The 22,633-nt window shown below is 38.1% G+C and overlaps 1 protein-coding gene across 7 annotated transcripts in view; it reads left to right on the forward strand.

Moving 5' to 3' along the window:
• The window catches only part of KLHL5 (kelch like family member 5), a 77,674-nt gene continuing 55,041 nt past the window's right edge, over nt 1–22,633 (forward strand). Inside the window, exons 1-4 of one of the 7 annotated variants that reach the window (XM_030921476.1) lie at nt 91–436; nt 9,968–10,117; nt 15,818–15,943; nt 18,022–18,498. In XM_030921476.1, the coding sequence (XP_030777336.1) occupies nt 18,116–18,498 (383 nt within the window). In that variant the 5' untranslated portion in view covers nt 91–436; nt 9,968–10,117; nt 15,818–15,943; nt 18,022–18,115. Of the gene's footprint in view, nt 437–9,967; nt 10,118–15,817; nt 15,944–18,021; nt 18,499–22,633 lie in introns of all 7 variants that reach the window. The other 6 variants (XM_030921477.1, XM_030921478.1, XM_030921479.1 and 3 more) reach the window with 6 other exon arrangements.

Raw genomic sequence — 22,633 nt, forward strand, 5'->3', positions numbered from 1 at the left:
GCCGCGCAGGAGAGCAAAGAAACCCCCGGCGGGGAAATGACTGCCGCGGTCTCTTGGGGCGCGCGGCCCGGCGAGGGGGCGGGGCCTGGCGGGAGGGGCGGGGCGGGGCCTGGCGGGAGGGGGCGGGGCGGGCAGCCGCTTGCGCCGCGCGGGGACTGACTGGCTAACCGGTCCCCGACCCCCACCTACTCGCCTGCCCCCTCGGGGCCGCGGGGGTACTCTGACCCCCTGGCCTGGCACCGCCTGACGGAGCGGGAGTGGCTCGCTCCGGGCCGGCCGGCGCCGGGGGTGAGGCTGCCCGGACGGGGCCAGGGGCGCGCGAGGGGCCGAGCATCCCACACCTCAGCTCGCCGGCCCCGGCCCCCGGCTCCCCCGCTCCTCCCGCCTGGCCGGCCTGGCCCGCCGTGACCCCCGGCCGCCTCCGTAGCCCGACGTGGTAAGTGCGACTTCCTCCTCGGCGTCGGGGAGGGGGCAGCTCCGGGCAGGGCCCGCTCCCCGCCCCCACGCGACTCTCACGCCCAGCCGCGGCCGCCCCGAGCGCGCTGGGCGCGAAGACGCTGCCCCTCCGGGAGGCGGCTGCGAGGCCCTCCGATTCGGTGGGGCCGGACCGGGCAGGGGCCTCCCTACACGGCGCCCGGGGCTCGAACCCCGGCCCGGCCTCCCCGCTGCGCATCCCCGAGCGCTGGAGCCGGCGCCCGGGCCGCCCTGGAGTTGTGGAAAGTTGTGGACGCGGCGCTGGTGGCTGGCGGTGAGGAGCGGACTGCGGTGCACACGTTGCTGCTCCCGGACTGTCCTTGCCAATAAAACAAACTGGAAACCATTTCGGATTTTTTTTTCCTCTCCTTATTACTTGCAGGCAATTTTGACCTAAGTTTTTAAGCTTTTCTTTTAAATAATAGCCTCGCCCCCGGAGTGTGGAGAGTAAGACGAGGACTTCATTTTCCCAAGACCCGGCGTGTCTGGTGAAACTTTTCCATTTAGGCGTTTATTTCAGTGCATACTCTGGGATCAGAAGCTGGCGAAAAAAGTTTACTGTGTCAAAGAGTAAAGCATTACTGTGGTTTTTTATCTCTTCATTTCGTTTTTTAAATTATTCTTTAGTAGTCGACAAGTTCACAGAATTCAAAAGGTACAAAAGGGACAGACAGGCTTTCCCCACCCACCCCTGCACCCCCCACCCCAATATTCTGTTTCTGGTGTCTTCTTCCAGAGGTTAGATGTGCAGATGCCCCTCCTGCTTGCTTTGAAAAATGGAGCTGCTGTTATGTGCCTGGCATCTGCTGGTGCTAAATAAATGTTGATTCTCCTTCCTGTTAGGAAACAGTTTAATAACTCTTTTTGGTTATTAGACCTCTGGTGGCAAAAAAAAATCATGACCTTTTTTTTTTCCTTTTTTTTTTTTTTCTGGTTTTCAGCATTTACAGATTTGACTGTATTGTGAATGTGTATGTCCTATTGGCTTGTTATGACTTACGTGAATACTTTTACACAAAGATGAATACGCTGACATTATTGGGTAATTGGGCAGGGAGGATGGAATCAACATGAAATTGTAAGAAGATGCAATATGTACAATATATAGTTCCAGAAACTATATATTTGAAGCAATCTAGGGACCATGTAGTACCATAGGATAAAACAAACTAAATGGAAAAATTGAGGTAGAGCAGGAAAAGAAGAATACAAAGTCAAGAAAAAAGATAATACCAAGTTCCTGTTTAAAAGATCCTGTGCTAGAGATGAGTCACAGTTTGGGCCTTGGGCTTCCTGGGAGCTAGGTAAAAAGAGAAAAAGGAACAACGTAAGTTTCAGCCTGTTTTGGCCGGGCGCGGTGACTCACACCTGTGATTCCGGCACTTTGAGAGGCCATGGTGAGCAGATCACATGAGCTCAGGAGTTCAAGACCAGCCTGGGCAACATAGTGAGACCCCTGCTCAAAAAGATAAATAAAAATAAATAAAATAACAAAGTTTCATTTGTTTCTAATTCCAAGATTAGAAACAAACCAGTTCTGCCCTAAGCAAGGCGTTTTCCAGTAATGAGGCCTGAGAGGCATATTTTCCTCATGGCCCTAATACAAAAAGGAGATATGGGATGCAGTTGACAATATCTTTAAAACACCCCTAAGGAAAATAGTGAATTTTGCACAACAGTGTTTTTCAATACAGGAGAGTAATAAAACTGTTAACAATAAGTTTTCTGAAGGAGTGGAGTTACTTGATCCATTTATAACTTTTAGAATGATCTAGGACAGTATTTCCCAAACTGTTCTAAGGAATGAGAAAATATTTCCTTTCTTGCAACAAGGTTCTGAGCTCAAGGTAAGTTTGAGACAACTAGATTAGAAAATTGGTTTTACTACAGAATTTCTTGGAGATTTATTATACTAATGTTCAAGTTGCTATTTTAAAGAGGGATATATTTTGTAATCTTTTCCAAATCTATTTGACTATGTAACACAAATTGAGGACCACTGAATCTAAAAAATGGATGAATTAGCTGGGCACAGTGGCTCACGCCTGTAATCCCAGCACTTTGGGAGGCCGAGGCAGGTGGATCACTTGAGGTCAGGAGTTCGAGACCACCCTGGCCAACACAGTTAAACCCCGTCTCTACTAAAAATACAAAAATTAGCCAGGTGTGATGGCACGTACCTGTAGTCCCAGCTACTCAGGAGGCTGAAGGAGGAGATTCGCTTGAACCCAAGAGGTGGAGGTTGTAGTGAGCTGAGTTGGTGCCACTGCACTCCAGCCTGGGCAACAGAGTGAGACTCCATCTCAAAAAATAAAAATAAAAAAAGATGAATTATCTATTCTTCAGGCAGTTCTTCATTAGTATTTCTTACAACTGAGGTTCAATGAGAATTGGAAAGCAAAGAGTTGAGGTTAGCCAATTTGGTAAGGTCCAAAGTGAAGATAATTTAAAAGTCAGGATTTTAACATACTGTATAGCAAAGGAGAACGCTACTTTCCCCCAGTTCTTTCACATTTCTTCATTGTTCTGCAAGTTGCCTGTTGAAGGACCTCTAGGGCACCTTCTTGTTCTGTGCTTCAGGGTATTTAGTGTCTATGACTTAGACTAGGTATAGGCAAGTTGAAGTCCTTGAGGAATGACTTTATTCTTGGATGTAAATATGTGATTGACTTTTTTTTTTAATCACAAACACTATTTGTACTGTTAATTTACTATCAAATCATAAGCATTCTATAGCTATGAGAAACCTAAGAAAGCACAGTACAGAGTGGAAAGAGTGAAGATTTGAAGCCAGAAACTCTGGGATTGTGTCACTACTGAATGTGCAGGGTTGTTTCCAGCAAGTCGATGAACCTCCCTGAATCTATTGCCTTATTTGTAAAATTAGAATGATGACAGTACATAAATTCATTTATGGAATAAATGAGAATCTACTGGGTACTGGGTAGTAGAAAAACAGCAGAGTACAAATGAAATAGTATATCAAGAATTCTTCACTGTCTAAATTTATTCCATTCCTGAGTGCAGGTGGCAAGAGTATGGAAGGCAAGGAATGGCACCTATCCAAATGTATTTGGTTTCAGAGTTTGAGATGGCAGGTACAGAGAGTTGAGAGAATGAGGTGTTGATCCAAAAATTTATCAAAATCCATTCAGTTCCTGTGTTGGGATGATGAGTTTGGATAATGAGGGGCACTTCCATTCAAAAGTATTCTCTAAATGATAGTGCTGTACAGAATGATACCATTCTGAAACTAGAGGGCCAGAGCTATTCATTGCTTCATTCCATTTATGAGAAAGGGGTTTGCTGAGTATACCAGGCAGGATAGATTATGCTGTGGTAACGAAAGAACTCTCACATCCTATTGATTTTAAACAGCAAAGTTTTTTTTCTGTTATACTACATGCTGAAGCAGGTCAGCAAGAGAACTCCATTACAAATGGTCAGTCTCAGGCTATCGGAGGCTGTATTTCAACACGTGCTTCTACAGTTGTTAGGACAGGGAAAAGGATGTGGTGATTTTACATTGGTTCTTTTCTTTTTTTTTTTTTTTTGTGTGTGTGTGTGCGTGTGAGACGGAGTTTCACTCTTATTGCCCAGGCTGGAGTTCAATGGCAGGATCTCAGCTCACTGCAACATCTGCCTTCAGTTTCAAGCAATTCTCCTGCCTCAGCCTCCCAAGTAGCTGGGATTACAGGCGCCCGCCACCATGCCTGGCTAATTTTTGTATTTGTTGTAGAGATAGGGTTTCACCATGTTGTCCAGCCTGATCTCCAACTCCTGACCTCGTGATCCACCTGCCTCAGCCTCCCAAAATTACAGGCGTGAGCCACTGCACCCGGTGTACATTGGCTCTTCAGGGCTTCTGTCTGGAAGTGACACAGGTAACTTCTACTGCTATTTCATTGGCCAAAAGTCACTTGACTACCCCCAACTTCAAAGAGATGGGGAAATGCATTTCTACCATGTGCCCAGAAAGAGGAGAACTGGAATAGTTTGTGAACGGTCTTAATGACTACTAAAAAGGCTTCAGAGTCCCATGAGCTGACACAGAATCTAAATAAATCAAAACCCAAATTATGTCAGTGCAGTATTCTATTTAGAAAATAGAAAACAGCATTTCTTTGTGTATGTGAGTGTGTTTAATCAGAATTATGCTAATGAGAATTATAAAGAACTTATTAGTTTGAAATGAAATGCTTTTGAAAACTCCACGATTAGGTTTGTTATTTTGGCCAAATGAATTTCATTCTTTTTAAATTGTATGTCTATTCAATAAACATTTGTTAAATGTGTATAAGGGGCCAGGTGTAGTGGCTCAAGACTGTGCAATCCCAGCACTTTGGGAGGCCAAGGCAGGAGGATTCTTCAGTCCAGGAGTTTTGAGACCAGTCTGGACAACATAGCGAGACCCTGTGTCTACAAAAAATAAATAAAATTAGCTAGGTGTAGTGGCATGTGCCTCCAGTCCCAGCTTCACGGGGGCAGGGGTAGGGAGGTGAGATGATTGATCATTTGAGCGGGAGGTCGACACTACAGTGAGCCATGGTCAGGCCACTGCACTCCAGCCTACGGGACAGCAAGACCTTGTCTCAAAAATAAATAAATAAATAAATAGTATAAGGCATTGTGAGGATAAAAAGATAAATGAGGGTCGGGTGTGGTGGCTCAAGCTTTTAATCCCAGCACTTTGGTAGGCTGAGGTGGGTGGATCACCTGAGGTCAGGAGTTTGATAGCAGCCTGACCAAAATGGTGAAACCACATCTCTACTAAAAATGCAAAAGAAACTAGCTGGGCATCATGGTGCACCCCTGTAATCCCAGCTACTCTGGAGGCTGAGGCAGGAGAATCGCTTGAACCTGGGAAGCAGAGGTTGCAGTAAGCCGACATCACGCCACTACACTTCATCCTGGGTGACAGAGTGAGACTCCATCTCGAAAATAAATAAATAAATAAATAAATAAATAGGGAGTTTACAATCACAGTAGAAAATAACTATACTTGAGTTCTCTCTCCCTTTCTCTTTAAGGCATCATTTACAGTGTGTAAATGATGTGTATACACACATATATAAAATAGTGAAAAATACTAAATATGTAAACTGTTATACTTTGTTCCTCTCTGCCTTTTTGGACTTAAGGAGTATTTCAGGACAAATTAAACAATATTACTTAAATTAGCATAAGCAAAAGGAATGTCATATTAGAAAAGGAATATAGTTTATATCAGAGGCCAAGGGCGAGAAGTGCAGCTGGGCCTCAAAAGCAACTGGCACCAATAACAGAAACCTAGGAGCTAGGGCTACTTTCTCTCTCTCCAGATCTATATGATTTCTTGCTAGTGTCTCTTTCTGCACTTGTATTTCTTTCTTCTTCTCTGTTGACTAATTTTTCTCTATTTTGCTGTTACTGGGTGTTTTAATCTAAGAGTTTATGAACTTGAAACTAGAGGCTTTAGCAATTTTAGACGATCTAAAAATTTTTAAGTGCATTGTCTTTGTAAACTCTTAACCACCAGACTTAGGAAATAATGCAGTTGACTCTTAAGGTATAACAAATTAGCGTAATTGACAACTTTATAGTAGAGAAAGAGGCAGTTATAATAGCTTTCAATCAAAGAAACCGAGGTGCCATGAAAAGTTCTACACAATTAACATCAGCTTGCAAATTCTAGTGGGACAGGCTGATTATGATAATCAGGATGAGAAGGTATAACTGGATCTGACTTAAGTAACTACGATATTCCCTCCCTGAACACTGGCAAATGCCATCTCCGTTGTAATCCTTTCACCCATCCCTTCTTCCTCTCCCAGGGTAAGGACTGACTGAATTGTCTAACTCTTACAAGTCATCTGCTTTGATCCTGATACAGGGCTCCCTGGCCTGTCCTCATGGGTAATAATGTAGGAATAAGGGCATATGTAATATACTACCTAGCTCTGCTCTTTTCTTACATCCAAACTGGTCTCGTAGACACTCTTTATCTGGACATTTTACATTTTAATATGCTATTACCATATCTCTTCACCAATTTAATCTAATTTTATTCTCAATATATTTCCATCATTTTCTGTTAGACTTGTTTACTTAGCTTCACTAGCAGAGTTCTCTTGCATTTTCAAACTATGCGACACCTCCTTCATGGTTGAAAAATATCTATAGCTTCACCTCAGCAGTGGCTGAAGAGATTAAGTATGGGGAGGTGGTATATGTTACCTGAAGAGGATTTCCCAGAAAAAAAAAAGATGAGTAAAAGCTGTATATGAGATTAGGTTTAGATTGTAGAATGTCTGGAATATCATATTAAGACTCTTAGACACTTGTTGCTGTGCAAATGAAGGGGTTTTCTTGGATTTAACTAAACTTCAAGTTCAGAAAGCTTGTTTACTTAGAAGGCTATCAGACAGGAATCATAGCTTGCCAGCAGGGCAGCATCAAATGTTCCTCAGTGGGAGTGATTTTCACAGCAGTCCACGCAGGCAGCTCGTAGCCATCTGGGCAGCACCTCAGAGGAAGCTCACGCTAGGTGGTGCAGGAGCTGCCTTAGCTTAAAAAAAAAAAAACACGTCCCACAGGAGCCAGTAACTCTTAACACAAACTCCATAGACTGAGTTTCCAGGGTTCTGTAAAAGCTATGCTAATTAAAAGAGCCATCACAGGGAAGTCAAAGCTGTAGCTTCCTTATGAGATATTTATGGTTCATTTATAGTTCCTGAGTCTTGATTTAATCACAGGGATCATTTTTACTATAAGTAGTGTTACCTAGTAACATAGTTGAGGTACCTAGTTTTACAGATGGCCAGGAAACAGAGCCAAAAGGGTTAACTGAAGCTTAAGTCTACTCATACTTGTATTATCTGCAGTGCCTTTCATTAAGAAGTATTCCATAATATTTCTTTTGATTATTTTGATGTAGTGTGTTTTTACTCTTTTTAAATTTATTATTATTATTATTATTATTATTGAGACAGAGACTCGCTCTATCACCTGGACTGGAGTGTGGTGGTGCAATCTTGGCTCACTACAACCTCTGCCTCTCTGGTTCAAGTGATACTCCTGCCTCAGCCTCCCAGGTAGCTGAGATTACAGACACTCGCTACCACACCCAGCTAATTTTTTGTATTTTTACTAGAGATGGGGTTTCACTATTGGCCAGCCCGGTCTTGAACTCCTGACCTCCTGATCTGCCCCCCCTCAGCCTCCGAAAGTGCTGGGATCACAGGCGTGAGCCACCACACCCGGCTCATTTACACCTTTTTATAATGGAGAAAGTGAAATAAGTTGAGAGGAAGGTGAGCCTGGAAAGTCAGGAAAGACTACTAGATCATTAAAAATCCTGAATTCCATGCTAGAGATCTTAGCTTTTATTTATCTTGTAGCTGATCAAAAACAAACAAAAATAAACATTTTAAGTAGAGTGATGTAGTCAGGAATTGCACTTTAGAAGGCTACTTTGGCGATAGCGTGGAGAATAAGAGAGGATTTAGACTTGAGGTTGGTTGGTTCATTTCTACTTAATATTTGCCTTTCTTTAAGGAGCTATTTCTTTGATAAGCAGGAAAAAGGAATACTCAAGTCTGTGCTCCACAGGAGTTTAGAATTGCTCGCCTGGTTTCCGCGTGGTTCTTTGGAGAGGCCTAAATCAGTTTGTCCTAAATTTATTTGTCATCTCCTTCCCCCCATTGGAGTTTGGGAGGACTACTCTGAAGTGCCTCCTAAGAACATTGGATTTAATCTAACGCATGATTAACACTAAGAAATTCTGGCCTCAACTGGTCTCCACTAATCTCCATTTGACCACTAACATCCTCATTTTGCTTTTTGCTGAAGTTAAATTATTGAACAGGTTATTGGTGGCTTTTCTTTGGGTCTAGTTTTAGGGCAAGCTAGGCAGTTTAATGCGTAACTGGTTTAATTAACATTTGTAGTGATTAACCATTTCTAATTATGAGCAATTGAGAAACAGTGCTTCACATTTTCTCCTCTTTATTGCTCACACTGCCCATTACTACCCTTTCCCTACCTGACTTATGCTATTCTGACAAAAATATATAATTTATAAAATCTGGATTGGTCCTACAGCAGAATCAAGTTGATCTGTGATTGGCTCATAATGTGTTCAGCGAGCACAGGCAACTTTAATTGATTATACTTGTGTCTGGAGAGTACTGATTGATTAAAAAAAATTTTTTTAACCTCCATCACCATAAAGCTATGTGGTGAAACACATAGCTTTGGATTTGGTTGAAGCACGTCTGGATTTGGTTGAAGTCAGTAAAAGACAAATTTGTGGTTATCCAGATTGTTACTTTTTATGGCACATAAGATAATTGGGTGTCTCAGCACATGCCAACCATAATGGATCAGGCAAGAATTTAGCAGTGGTTTTCCATCATTTTTTAAATGATATTACAGTTTTCATCCTTGCGCACAGCAAATATATACTTACATTGACAAAAATCTAAGGAGTGGACAGCAAGGGAACTTTGTTTTTTACCAGTCATCAAGCCAAAGGACTGTTTTCAAAAGTAATGATTTTGTTATACCATAGTAGTATCAACCGTAATAACTTTTACAGGTGAGCTTAAATAAAGGCTACATAATGTTAATTTAGCTGAGTTTTAAAATGTCCCTTGCTTTACTACCAGGTGTCAGTACTGATAGGTAGTTGTGGAATAAAACGATTCTTTTGATGTTACTGTAGGCCAGTACTTTGTAAGAAACAGCAGCAGAAATTGGGAGGGTGCTAAGTAGGGAGAAATCTGTGAGGCACTTGTACTTGGTGAATAAATGTCATTTGGCATTTAACTGCAGTTATGATGAACTGAATATTTTGTTATGTAAGAAATCATGTGTTCCTTAAGTACTCTGTTTTTCCCCCCCTTTTGTGCCTTACTTGCTTTTAGTTTGGTCAGATATTATCGGCAAAGAATTTGTCTACTCTGCTACTCTCTACTAGACATCTATCCTTGTCCAAGTCACCTATACTCTCAATCTACTTTCTCATTTTCACAACTACTATACCTGCCCCACAAGGTATTTGTGAGTAGTGAATGAGAATACTTCTTGCTTTGAAAGCAAGAAGCAGTGTGGTGTATTCGAAAGTATATGGTTTTTAGAGTCCATCCTGGACCCTGCCACTCACCAGATATAGGTATTAAGTCAGGTTAATTAATCTTACTTCATTATCTTTGTCTATAAGGAGTGGCAGGCTGGGGGCAGGAATGACCCCTGTTTGACAGAGTTTTTCTGACAGCAAAATGCCCCAGTCAGTCTAAAGTATTTTATATATTTTTGTGCTCATTTGGGCACTTAAGAGATAGTAGCTGCTGCTACAAATCCTGACCATTACTCAATACTTAGATGTGCCACTTAATCCTATTACTGAAGAGAAAACTGAAGACAAAAGAGGTGAAATGGTTTGCCCAAATTATACAGCTAGCTGGTGAGTGGCTTTGCTATTGACTCAGACTCTTTCTGCTGTGTCACTTAGGCTACCATTAATAAGTGATAATGTGGGAAAATAACAGCAGAAGGACTCGTCACCAACTACTTCTGAACTGACTTGTAGCTCTAACCTGATGCACACTCTTCTGCTGTAAAATGTACTTACTGATACCACGGGCCAACTGAACACTCATGGGTAAGTAGGCAGCTCCATAGCTCACCTGTACATCTCTGCTTACTCGTTGAATTGAGTACTTACCAGAAGTTGGTTCTGTTTATTCATGAACCTTTTTTTAACAATTATACTCATTATAGTAATTATAAAACATGAGTAAACATATAAATTGATGAAAGTGTAAAGAAAAGAGAATTCTTCCTATGAAAATTAAGTTGAATGCTTTGGGATGCCTCTCTATAAATGAGTTATTTAAAAAATTCTATCAAGTTGGATAAAGGCTGGATAATTGTAAGAGACTAGGGAAAAAGTCATCAAAGTCTAAAGCAGTGCCTGTCAAGGGCCATCAACCAGCTACCTGGTCTTCAGACTATTAGGGGTCCTCAAGGATATAAGGAGCGCATATTAGAATATTAATTAACTACATTAGGCAAACTAATGCACACTGGTTCAGCAGATGTTTTGTTTTCATGGTGAGACTTTCTCCTTGAAGAAAGCAATGCATTAATTTACAGTCTGGCACAAGTTTTTCCTATGGTGGACAGACCACTGGTCTAATGGATTCTGTATTCATATTCTTTCAGAAGTGCTTTTGAGTTCTGTTTCCATTTATAGAAACTGTAAGTGGAAATCATAGATGATGGATCATTATGGGTATGGCTTATGCAAGAAAAAGGACCCAAACTCAGTAGGAGACCCCTATCAAGTATGTGGTATTAACCCTATATAAAAAGATTTACAAATGAATGTGCATGTATATGTTCAAGTTAAAAGAACATCTTTAAGGGAATGTATATATTATTTTTATGATTATTGACTTTTTTCTTTAGTGGACCAACTGTAGGTTTCATCTGAAAAGGGGGCTTTCACTGTACTCGGAGTTCCAGGTTGACTGGAAATCAATCTTTGACCTCTGCAGCTGTCTAAGCTTGCCTTGCTATCTTAGCTTATCCTATGCATTCTGTGTGTAGCTTCATCATGCTGTATTATAATTTTTAAATTTAATGTCAGTTCCTGCATTGTAAGTGATATGGTAACGGGACATAGTTTAAAGGTTAAAGTTTACTCCATTTACTTTTTTTGCCTTGATCTTTTTCATCTTGATCTTCTCTCATAAATGTATACTTATAGGTATATATTACAGTGATTTATTTAGGATACACAAAGAAATAAAATCTCTATATTATATGGCTTTTACCATGAAGTCATCTTCAGTTTTGAGCATATATCAAAGTTCTTGACTGCCTAGTTTTCAGTCTACCATGTGATTTGTAGAGCCAGATCTCTTGGTATAATGCAACTGAATTTAAATTGTGTGTGTGTGTGTGTGTGTGTGTGTGTGTGTGTGTGTCAGTCTCGCCCTGTTGCCCGGGGGACTGTGCGATGGCACAGTCTTGGTTCACTGCAACCTCCACCTCCCAGGTGCAAGCGATCCTCCTGCCTCAGCCTCCTGAGTAGCTGGAACTATAGACATATGTCACTGAATCCGGCTAATTTTTGTATTTTTGTAGAAACGGAGTTTCACCATGTTGGCCAGGCTGGTCTCAAATTCCTGACCTCAAGTGATCCACCCTCAGTGGTGCTGGGATTTTTTTTTTATCTTCTTGATTTGTAGTTCTTATATTTCTGATATTTTCTTCATAAAAAATAAGAAGTAAGCTTAAACATTAATGCCTTTATGGCATGAAATTCAGCATTTACTTAAATTTAACACTTTTAAGGCATGAGCCACTGCACCCAGCCTGAATTTAAATTTGACATTTTTAAGTTTTTCATTTATTAATTAAGTTAGAAGTATTTCCCAGTTGTTTTTAACAAAGTGAAAGATTTAACATTGTGCTAGAAATCTTAGTTTTGCATTTCAAACTCTAAGTTTTTTTATTACAGAAGACATTTTGGTGCCATGCGTTTGTGGTATCGAGTGAATAGAATACAAAGATAACCAAAGATAACCAGTGTTAACCCAGGGCTCACTTGTTCACACTTTAAATTTCCAGTTTCTTGAATAGATTAATTTTTGGCTCTAGACTCCTGTCCTAGCCGTTTGATTGCTTGATACATAGTTAAAACCAAACATGTCTAAAGCCGCACTCAATCCTCCTGAAACAATATTCTTACCTCCTTACTTGTGTTAATTTTAGTGTTCTTCTTCCAGTCACTCAAACTTGAAATTGCTGTCATCTTTGACTTTTTCCTCTCCGTTTGCCACAGCCATCCTATAAGGCCTCTGTAATATCTTCAACTTCCACCACCCTTTCAGATCTTGTTGCTTTCAGTCAAGTTTGAACTGTGCCTCTCACATGGTAGAGTTTTCTGACTGGTTTCCTTACGAGGTATCGTCCCTCGTAAATCCATTTTTCACCATTGCCAAATTAATCTTGAGGTATATTTCTAAACCCTCACCTCAAAAACCTCAACTTCACCCAAATAAAGGACATACTTACCTCTTTTTAATTCAGTAAGAGTTTCATTCCAGACCCTCTGTTGCTGGATTTTAAAATCTTTCAAGTCAAGGTCTGTGCCATTAGTTTATTCATTTTTTAAAATTTAAATTCAGAAATGATTTAAATACCATGTTCTGTACAGGTCGTTAGGGATATAGTGGTCCCTGTCCTGATTGATTTTTGTGGTCTATTTCCTCATCTTTGCATTCTGTTCTGCTTACAGAACAAAAGATTTGTTGCATTTATAGAAATATAGTATATTTTTCACATTTATAATGTTTGCTTTTTATGAGAATGGAGAAGCAGTACAGAATATCTGGTGTTATTTCTAGAATTAAAGTCAAGGTTAGTAAAAGTAGATCTCAAATCATTTAGGGTAAATAATTAACTGAAATTTTCCACCATCATACATTTTTAAGTGTTAGGGAATTTACATGCTGGTAGAATTATATTAATATTCAAATATTTTAAATCAAATTCTGATAGACCTAATTTGACAAAGTTTAAAAAGTATCCCAGAATTATTAAACTTTGGAGGGCTCTTCAAAATCATGCAATGCAACTTACTCTTTTTATAACTGAGGAAAAACAGAGAGGTAAGAGCTGCTGGGTTAGTATGGTAAAATTCTTGATTTTTTTAATGCAGTGTATATCACACACTTAAAACTTTAGAAATAGATTTATTAAAATTGATGAGCCATAAATACTGTTACCTAAAAAACTCTATGTGAAGAGAGATTGATGTAATGATGATTAGTAATATAAAGTAGCTACCAAATAGCCATGATTTAAATTGAGTAAAGACATAGCTTTAAAAGCCACGCTGTTCAAGTGAGCTCACCTTCAGTCTATCTTAATGACATTTCAATGTTTCTATTGTAATACTGAATAGTGTCATCTTTTAAATTCACAGACTAAGATTTGAGCAGTTTTGAGACAAATTGCACATGGGTCCTTTAATTACATTTTGAAAAATGCATTCATAATTGACACATATTATCTATTTTAAATAATACTTGAGCTTTTGTATCTCAAGTTTAACCTGAAATAAAGCAAGGTTATAAAATCAGAGGTACAGAATATAATTTTGTAATTAGTTTGAAGAAAGTGTGTCCACTTGAAAAGACATCTGCTGTTTAGCCATTGGATTTCAAGTGATAGAATTTTATGCCTTAAGAATGAATAGAAAAAAGAAATTCTTAGAATAACATTGTGATTTTTCTCCTAAGTTGAAAAAATACTGTACGATTTTGCCAGCCAGGCACTGTGGCTCAGGCCTGTAATCTTAGGACTTTGGGGGGCCGTGGTGGGCGGATCACTTGAGCTCAGAAATTCAAGACCAGCCTGGGCAACATGGCAAAACCCTGGCTCTACAAAAATTCGCCAGGTGTGGTGGCGGGTGCCTGTAGTCCTAGTTACCTGGGAGCTGAGATGGAAGGATCACCTGAGCTCAGGAAGTTGTGGATGCAGTGAGCTGAGATCGAGCCACGGCACTCTAGCTTGTGTGACACAGTGATACCCTGTCTCAAAAAAAAAAAAAAGAAAAATTTTATCACCAAGGTAAATGTGTCTGTAATTTTAAAATTAGATTCTTATTTTATAATTTAAAAAATAGACAGTATAAGTATCTACTTTTATTATTGCTCTTACAATTGTTGGATTTTATTATTGCTCTTATAATTGTTGAATAATTTATGTATTCATTAGAGAAATATTTATTGAGCACTTACTGTCTCCTAGGTACTATTCTATTATAAGTGCTGGGATTACAGTCATAACTAAAACAAAGCTTCACTTGAGCTTACTTTGTAGTGAGGATAAAGACAATAGGCAAATAAACATCTAATATGCCAGGTGGTCGTAAGCGCTAGTGAGAAAAATTAGGAGGGTCAGCGGGCTTGTGAATGATGAGGGGTCTAGTTTACAGAGAGTAGTCAGTGAAGACTATTTTGATAATTTAACAATGTAGTGGTTTTTAATACATATTGATCTTTTATAAATAATTTTCCTGGGAAATACTTGTCATCAGAGCTGGATAAATTTTGGGGCAAAATAATTTTATATTGTTGGTGAAAGTTGTTGGAACAGAAGAAAAGGTGTTTTTTAAGTAAATGCTGAATTTCATTCCATAAAGGCATTAATGTTTAAGCTTACTTCATATTTTTATAAAGAAATATCAGAAATATAAGAACTACAAATCAAGAAGATAAAGATTGATAACTTAATAGAAAAAAAAAATAGAGGCCTAAATAGCCACTTCATGGAGGATATCCAAATGACCAATAAACATGAAGAGTTACTGAGCCACATTAATAATGAAGAAAATGTTAAGGAAAACCAAATGGGATACCATTACACACCTGTCAGAATGACTAAAATTAAAAAGACAATATGGCCAGGCACGGTGGTTCACGCCCGTAATCCCAGCATTTTGGGAGGCCGAGGCGGGCGGATCACTTGAGGTCAGGAGTTTGAGACTAGCCTGGCCAATATGGTAAAACCCCGTTTCTACTGAAAAAATACAAAAATTAGCCAGGCATGGTGGCGCACGCATGTAATCCCAGCTACTCAGGAGGCTCAGGCAGGAGAATTGCTTGAACCTGGGAGACGGAGGTTGCAGTGAGCCGAGATCACGCCACTGCACTCTAGAAACCCCATGTCTAGTAAAAACATAAAAAATTAGCTGGACATGGTGGTGCGTGCCTGTAGTCCCGGCTACTCAGGAGGCTGAGGCATAAGAATTGTGTGAACCCAGAAGATGGAGCCTGTGGTGAGCCAAGATTGCACCACTGTGCTCCTGCCTGGGTGACAGAGTTAGGTTCTGTCTTAAAATAAAATAAAATAAAATAAAATAAAATACACATATCTTCAACCCAGCAAGTCCACTCCTGGGAATAAATTCTGTAGATATACAAGCCTCACAAGGATGTTTCTTTCAACATTATTTTGATGGCAAAAACCCCAAAACCTGAAATCAACCTAAATGCCCATTAGCAAGGAGATAGTTTAATAAATTGTTTTTTTACAGCAGTGAAATATCATGTGACTCTTAAAAAGATTAATATTTTCATGTATATATAAAATTAGATGAGAAGAGCAAAATGCTAAAAGATGAATACAATATGATCTGTCTATGTGTATATAAATTTGTCCATGATTTTTAAACATGGAGAGAGGTGTGAAAGGCTGTATGTACCAAGCTTGGTGTCAACAATGATTACCATGGGAATGAGTGGAGGAGGATTGACAAAATAAAGGTATCATCTTTCATTGCCAGATGTTTGCTGTCTCTGGCCCCAGCCCACTCAACGTCTATAGCACTCGCTGGTCATTCCAACAACTAAAAATCTACCACCGCCACCACCACCACCACTACCCATCTTCCAGAAGCCTTTAGGAGCAGGTTGGTGCTTCCCTTGTTGAGAACCACCTACTTAGAGTAATTGAAGTGTTTGCAAAGATGATAGTGCCTGAGCTAAACCTTGAAGGATGAAGTGTGTTTTTTAAACCAGAGTTTCTCTGGGAGGCAGTGTTATAAAAGAGGGAACACCATAATGTAGACTGCCTTGACCAATGAAGTGGTGTGTCTATGTTGGAAAACAGTTAGAAATAAAGTTGGATAGGTAGAGTGAAGTTAGAAGGGTGTTGATCAGAAGGAGTCTGACAAAGGTGAGAGGAGCGGGGAAAGTGTCATTTCACTTTCTAATGCGTCCTGCACAGTACCGCCAAGTTAATTTTCTAAAACATTGTCCTGTTCAACAGTCCATTCAATAATGCCTTTGCTGCATGCTCAAGGCATTTTATCTCATTGTATTCATCTAACTTCATCTCTTCCTACCCCTTAAAATTACTTAGGTATGGCTGGCTGATCAAACTGATTATTTCCCACCTCTTCCTTGTAGATATGCCCACCTCATGCTTTTATTAGAATCTTTTTCTATAGAAATCTGTCATTCTACCTAAACAACATTTTACTGTTCTTAGCAGCCTTCTCCCTAATGAAACTGGCCCATACCACTCCATTGCCATCCTGATATCTCCTTTCTTTCATGCAGTTTTTATGGTTTTTCCCGTATTATTTAGCACGAAATTGTACTTGGCTTTTTATGCTTCTCATTCTTGTTTCTCTGAATAATTTGTATTCTCCTAAAGAGTTGTGTGAGGTTAAGATATATGCCTCACAATATTTTTGTAAACCTCCAAAGTAGTTTTTGTTTTTGTTTTTTGGTCAGCTTACATAGGTATCGCCTTTTATATGGAATTAGTTGATAAAGGAGTAAATACTGAGCACCCTGAAAACTCAAATTCTGCATTGATAGATCACACTTTAATATTGCAACATATTAATGTTTCTTATTTTACCTTATCAAATATTTTGTATTTGGTTCAGTAGCTAGATTTAATTATTTTGGGGGTTAGGAACCAAGATGTATATCTCTCTGTGTCCCTGACAATGCCTAGTAGATTGCATTGTTCACAGTAACTACTCAGTATTTTTTAGTTTGATTTATTTTTATTTGCTTTATCAATTTGCCTTAACTGTAACCATGTTCAAACCATTGTTTGTTTTGCTAACAGAGGGCACCATTAGGGCACTTGTACACCCAATAGTCCCATCCCAGTCCCTGGTAGCTTTTTTGAGGGGCACTTTCCTTTTCCTAAGTAATGTCATAGACATTTGGGTATTATACTAACTGGCAGTGGCCCATTTCTACTTATAGTAAGAATTCCTGGCCTCAGTTTATTTGAAAAATAGTATTTGTTACTTTTTGATCCTTTGTAGTTTTCAGACTTTTTATTCTCCTCGTTATTCTTTATCTGAGTGAAATCTTACCCAGGATCTTACTATATTAATTAGATCCATTTGTTTTATGAAGGGAGAAGATAGAGGTGAAGGCACCAATCTGGAGCCCCACCTTTGTACTCCCCTTTCCTCCTCATTCCCCACCCAGAGAGCACAGCTTGAAAATCACCATAACTCATCTAATTTTACAAATGCTTTTTAAAAAACTTGTTTTGTGGTATTTCACTTAGGGACTTAGTTTAGAAATAGAAACATTTTAGTTTTAAAGTGATTATTTTTAAATACAAAGGGAAATGCTATAGAGTTTCAGCAATAAAAGAGTTAATATACTAAGCAGCAGAGACTGAGATACTGCAACGGGGATAGTGTTTTCTGTCTCTGTCATTTGTGGTTTAAGAAAAAGGGGGTGGTGTTCTGCATTTGAAAGGACTTTAATGAATGCTGTCAGTGTTTGTGAGACCTAATGGTCAGTATGGGAAAGGAGAGCCGGGAAAGTGGTCTAGCTGCTTCAGGATAGGTGGATGAGAGTTTGCTCTGATTGAACGGAATGTTCCACCGTGTTTCATCTTTATTCATTATCCTTTGTTCTTTAAAATCTGATATACTGGCATAAAAGTAATTGTAGATACATATATAAATGTGATTTATTTTCCTTTACATTTTTTTGTTGTGTACAGCAGGGCATATACTTCTCTTGTCTTGGTTGGATGCACAAATCTGTGTGCAGTGCTTTTTGCCCGTTGCCTAGACGATCACTTGGTTTCTCTGAGGATGTCTGGTTCTCGTAAAGAGTTTGATGTGAAACAGATTTTGAAAATCAGATGGAGGTGGTTTGGCCATCAAGCATCATCTCCTAATTCTACAGTTGACAGCCAGCAGGGAGAATTTTGGAACCGAGGACAGACTGGCGCAAACGGTGGGAGAAAGTTTTTAGATCCATGTAGCCTACAATTGCCTTTGGCTTCAATTGGTTACCAAAGGTCCAGCCAACTGGATTTTCAGAATTCACCTTCTTGGCCAATGGCATCCACCTCTGAAGTCCCTGCATTTGAGTTTACAGCAGAAGATTGTGGCGGTGCACATTGGCTGGATAGACCAGAAGTGGATGATGGCACTAGTGAAGAAGAAAATGAATCTGATTCCAGTTCATGCAGGTTGATTATTTTCTTACTGTTAGAAAAGGGGTGTGGGGATATAGCTCTATAATGTTTTTAAATAATTTAGTATTTATTATTTAAAATCTGATTATATATGTACATCTGCATACACATATATCTTGGTATGAACATGTGATACTTCTAGGATTTTTTTAATGTTCTAATATTCTGTAAAATTACAAAGACAACAAATAGCATTCATTTTGAAATATCTTGTGTTCTATATATAGATCTGGCTCAGCTTTGAAAATAATACACAGTAGCAATTTCCTGTATCATTGCCTATGGTTTGCTTCATTCATTAACCTTCTGTATTCATATCAAAACTATAGAAAACATTTCTATAGTATGAAATTTTATGTGACATTTTAGTTTTTAACAGATTATAGAGTCATTTTTTAATTTAATGAAAAGGAAAGGTTCTACAAAGAGATGCACATTATAGTTACCAATTTTTTGACACAATTGTAGTTGTCAATAATATTTTTCTTATGGTTATTTCTCTTTGTCCTGTCTGTGTTACAGCTCTCCAGACTAATATAGAGAATACGGAAGTAACATGTCTCTAAGATGACAGCTACTAATTCCTGTTACCTTCACTTTCACTGAAATGTGTGCTATTTAAGGAAATGAAGGACATTCCTTCAGGAGAGTTTAAGGGAATGTAGAGGGGCTAGATGTGATTATCTGGTGAAAAGGGGACAGGAAGAAGGGGAAATCAGTTAGAAGAAAGAAAATACAGGAAAAAATTGGTCATTTCATAGTGACTTTATCTACCTTTTTCTTGGAATCTGGCTTTATCTTTGAAATGGATTTTCTTATTGATCAGTTTAAACTACAATAAGATTATGTAACAAGTTAGAGCATGAAAGTCATCTTTCTCATCAATCTTCATTCAAAAATATTTCTAAATATTTAAAGGCACAAATAACTTATCATTTGTCTAATTTGATTATTATATTTTTCTTTTAAAATTTCTGTGCAGCTTTTGATAACACTTGTAATTTATAAGTTGGTTATTAATGATACAGGCATCATATGGATTGAGACAAAATGAATTTATATATTTAAGTATCTCTCACTTGAGGATATTTACCACCTTTTCCTCTTCTAACCTTAAGAATGTGGAATTGGAAGGATAAAAAATGTATACTCTAGTCATCTGTCATCATTTGTGTAATGGAGAGGGGAATATCTGTATGTAGGTAAATAGTGTATTTAATTTAAATTTTTTTAATTAGTTCATGACTTGGCATTATCTTAAGGGAATAGAAGCCACTAATAATTTAATTTGGAAATCAATTGAGCTAATGTGGTTTCATTGTTTGTATTTTCTTTGGAGACTTGTTGCCATAAAGAGAACAATTTATATAGTAAAAGATTCATCATTTTTGTGGAGAAACAAACAGTAAATGTTTCATTTGAAAATCAAAATATCAAGAATATTTTAACAAAATTAAAAAAATAAAACATTTATTTACCAACATAAGTAAATTCACATATGAAACTCTTAACATGTATCTATTACCAGAGAAATTATAATGTGAATATAAAATTTTTATACATTGTGTAATCTTGGAAAAATTTTACACACATTGGTTGCTATAATTCCTTACAACAAAGGTAGTTTGCATGGCTAATGATTACTGAAATAAAATTAAGCTATTCTTTAGTATGCATACAGAAATATCTTGGTGGGCTATTCGTTATGAAATAAAAAGATTATCCTTTTTTGAGTGAGAGATTGCTATGTGCATTCTTCAATAATTTTAAATTGACATTTTTAATTTATAGGAGATATAAAAAATGACATTTTAAAAAATCTAAAATAAATGAAGTTGTTTAAAAAATGCTACTCAAGAAGACTCATCAAAGTAAAATGGGTGTAGACAGTTTACATCTTCAGTGACCAAACTATTCCAAAAATAAAATTTCAAAAATAAAATGTACTGTGAAAAAATGTTTTTGATTTTTAGATATGAGGGGAAATATTTCAAAGCAATTTAATATTTTGGATGGTTTGAAATTTCAATCTTCTTATTGCAAATAAGGAAAAAAACAAACATTCAAGATTTTGGAAAAGTCCTTTGTCTGTATATTCTTTTTCTCTATTTTTTTCTAGATTAAATGGATCTAATTTTTATATTTTCCTTCAACGCCCTGACTGAGTCTTTGACCTTTGTCATAAAGATACATTTATTTGCACTCAGCTTTTTGATTAAGTGAGCAGTCAGACTTCTCTAAGTAGTTGTTCATCTACTGTAAACAAATCAAAGCCTGTCACTGTTAATGTCACACTGACATTCATCAATTTTTTTTTTTTTTTTTGAGACAGAGTCTTGCTCTGTCACCCAGACTGGAGATCGTGCGATAGCGCGATCTCTTCTCACTGCAACCTCTGTCTCCCGGGTTCAAGCCATTCTTCTGCCTCAGCCTCCCAAGTAGCTGGGACTACAGAAGTGTGCCCAGCTAAATTTTGTATTTTTAGTAGAGACACTGTTTCGCCATGTTGGCCAGGCTGGTCTTGAACTCCTGACCTCAAGTGATCCGCCCACCTCAGCCTCCCAAAGTGCTGGGATTACAGGTGTGAGCCACCACATCTGGCCTCATCAAATTTTTTTTTTTATGTAACTTCGGGACAATTCTTTTTCTTATATAATACTTTGCAAATAATATATAGTAAATATATAGTAAACATTCTGAGCATACTACAGATTGATATCTTAAAATGTTAAAGACATAATGAAGAAATACATATGATATACTAATTACTTGTTTTAACCGTCATAATATTTACATGAATTTCAGAACTTAAACTGAAATTTTGAGTTATTAGAAAAAGGGGAAGACAGCTAAGTGGTTTTACATACTCAGAATCTCATTAGCCACGGTGGATCTGGACAGTTTAAAGCAGGAATTAAGAGGCAGCATATGTTGGTCATGTTTTATCAGTTGTATTCTAACAAGGAAAAATGTCTATCTGAGTCTTAGACTTCTGGTAATTTCTACTACCATCCACCTAAATGATTTAAAAGTTTCTCGCCGTTTAACTTTGACCTTGCCTCTGTAGCCTAGCTACCTTTTCTCCATGAGAGTCATCTAAGTCATTACTTTGGTATTAAAATACAGACTTAGTCTTCTTATAACATGAGGAATTTTAGACCTTCAGTAACAGAGCTGTCACCTTTTATGTGAGCAATAGGATCCTAGATCCTTAATTGAGGATAAATTCATACCAGGGCTAGCAAAATCTATATGGTGGCCCACCATGTAACCATAGTATAAACGTGGTTTATACTTCCCTTGATTTACTGACCTTGAAATTATGTAATTTTTGACATATTTTCAATTGGAGGAATTTTATTTCAATTTCATTTATAAAGTTAGAGTTTAATATCATCAGGCTATTTTTACTCCTTTTGCATACAATTTTACTGCACTTTACAAGTACAGATGCTTCCTGACATAAAATTTTTCAACTTTACAATGATGGAAAAGTCTCATGCATTCAGTACATTCTGCAACTTACAATAGGGTACATCCCAATAAACGTACAGTATGTTGAAAAAATATCCTAAGTTGAAAGTGCATTTTCGATTTTTGTTGGGTTTATCCAGATGTAACCCCATCATAAGTTAAGGAGCATCTGTGTTAAAAAATAATCATTGCTGATACCAAACCGGTGCTTCCTAACTGTGAGGCACTACTCTAAGCACTTAATTATATGAACTCATTTAGTCTTCACAGCACATTCTTGAGTTAGGTTGCTGCCGTTATCAACCTAATTTTAATTTTATAGATGAGTCAAGTGAGGCACAGAAAGGCTAAGTAACTTGCTCAAGGTTAGTAAGTGAAATGACTGCATTTTTTAAAAAGAAACTTTATTTTTTTAGGACCATTTTACATTTACAGGAAAATTACAAAGATGTTACAGTAAGTTCCTATCTACCCCATATCCAGGTTCCCCTGTTACTTATATCTTATGTTAATATGGTGCATGGGTTACTAGTAATGAACCAGTGGTGATACACTATTGTTAACTAAAGTGCATACTTTATTCACATTTCTTTAGTTTCTTACCTAATGCTCTTTTGAGTTCCAGGATCCTATCCAAGATATCACATTACATTAA

Source organism: Rhinopithecus roxellana, chromosome 2 (assembly GCF_007565055.1).
Source record: "Rhinopithecus roxellana isolate Shanxi Qingling chromosome 2, ASM756505v1, whole genome shotgun sequence".
NCBI classification, from domain to species: domain Eukaryota; kingdom Metazoa; phylum Chordata; class Mammalia; order Primates; family Cercopithecidae; genus Rhinopithecus; species Rhinopithecus roxellana.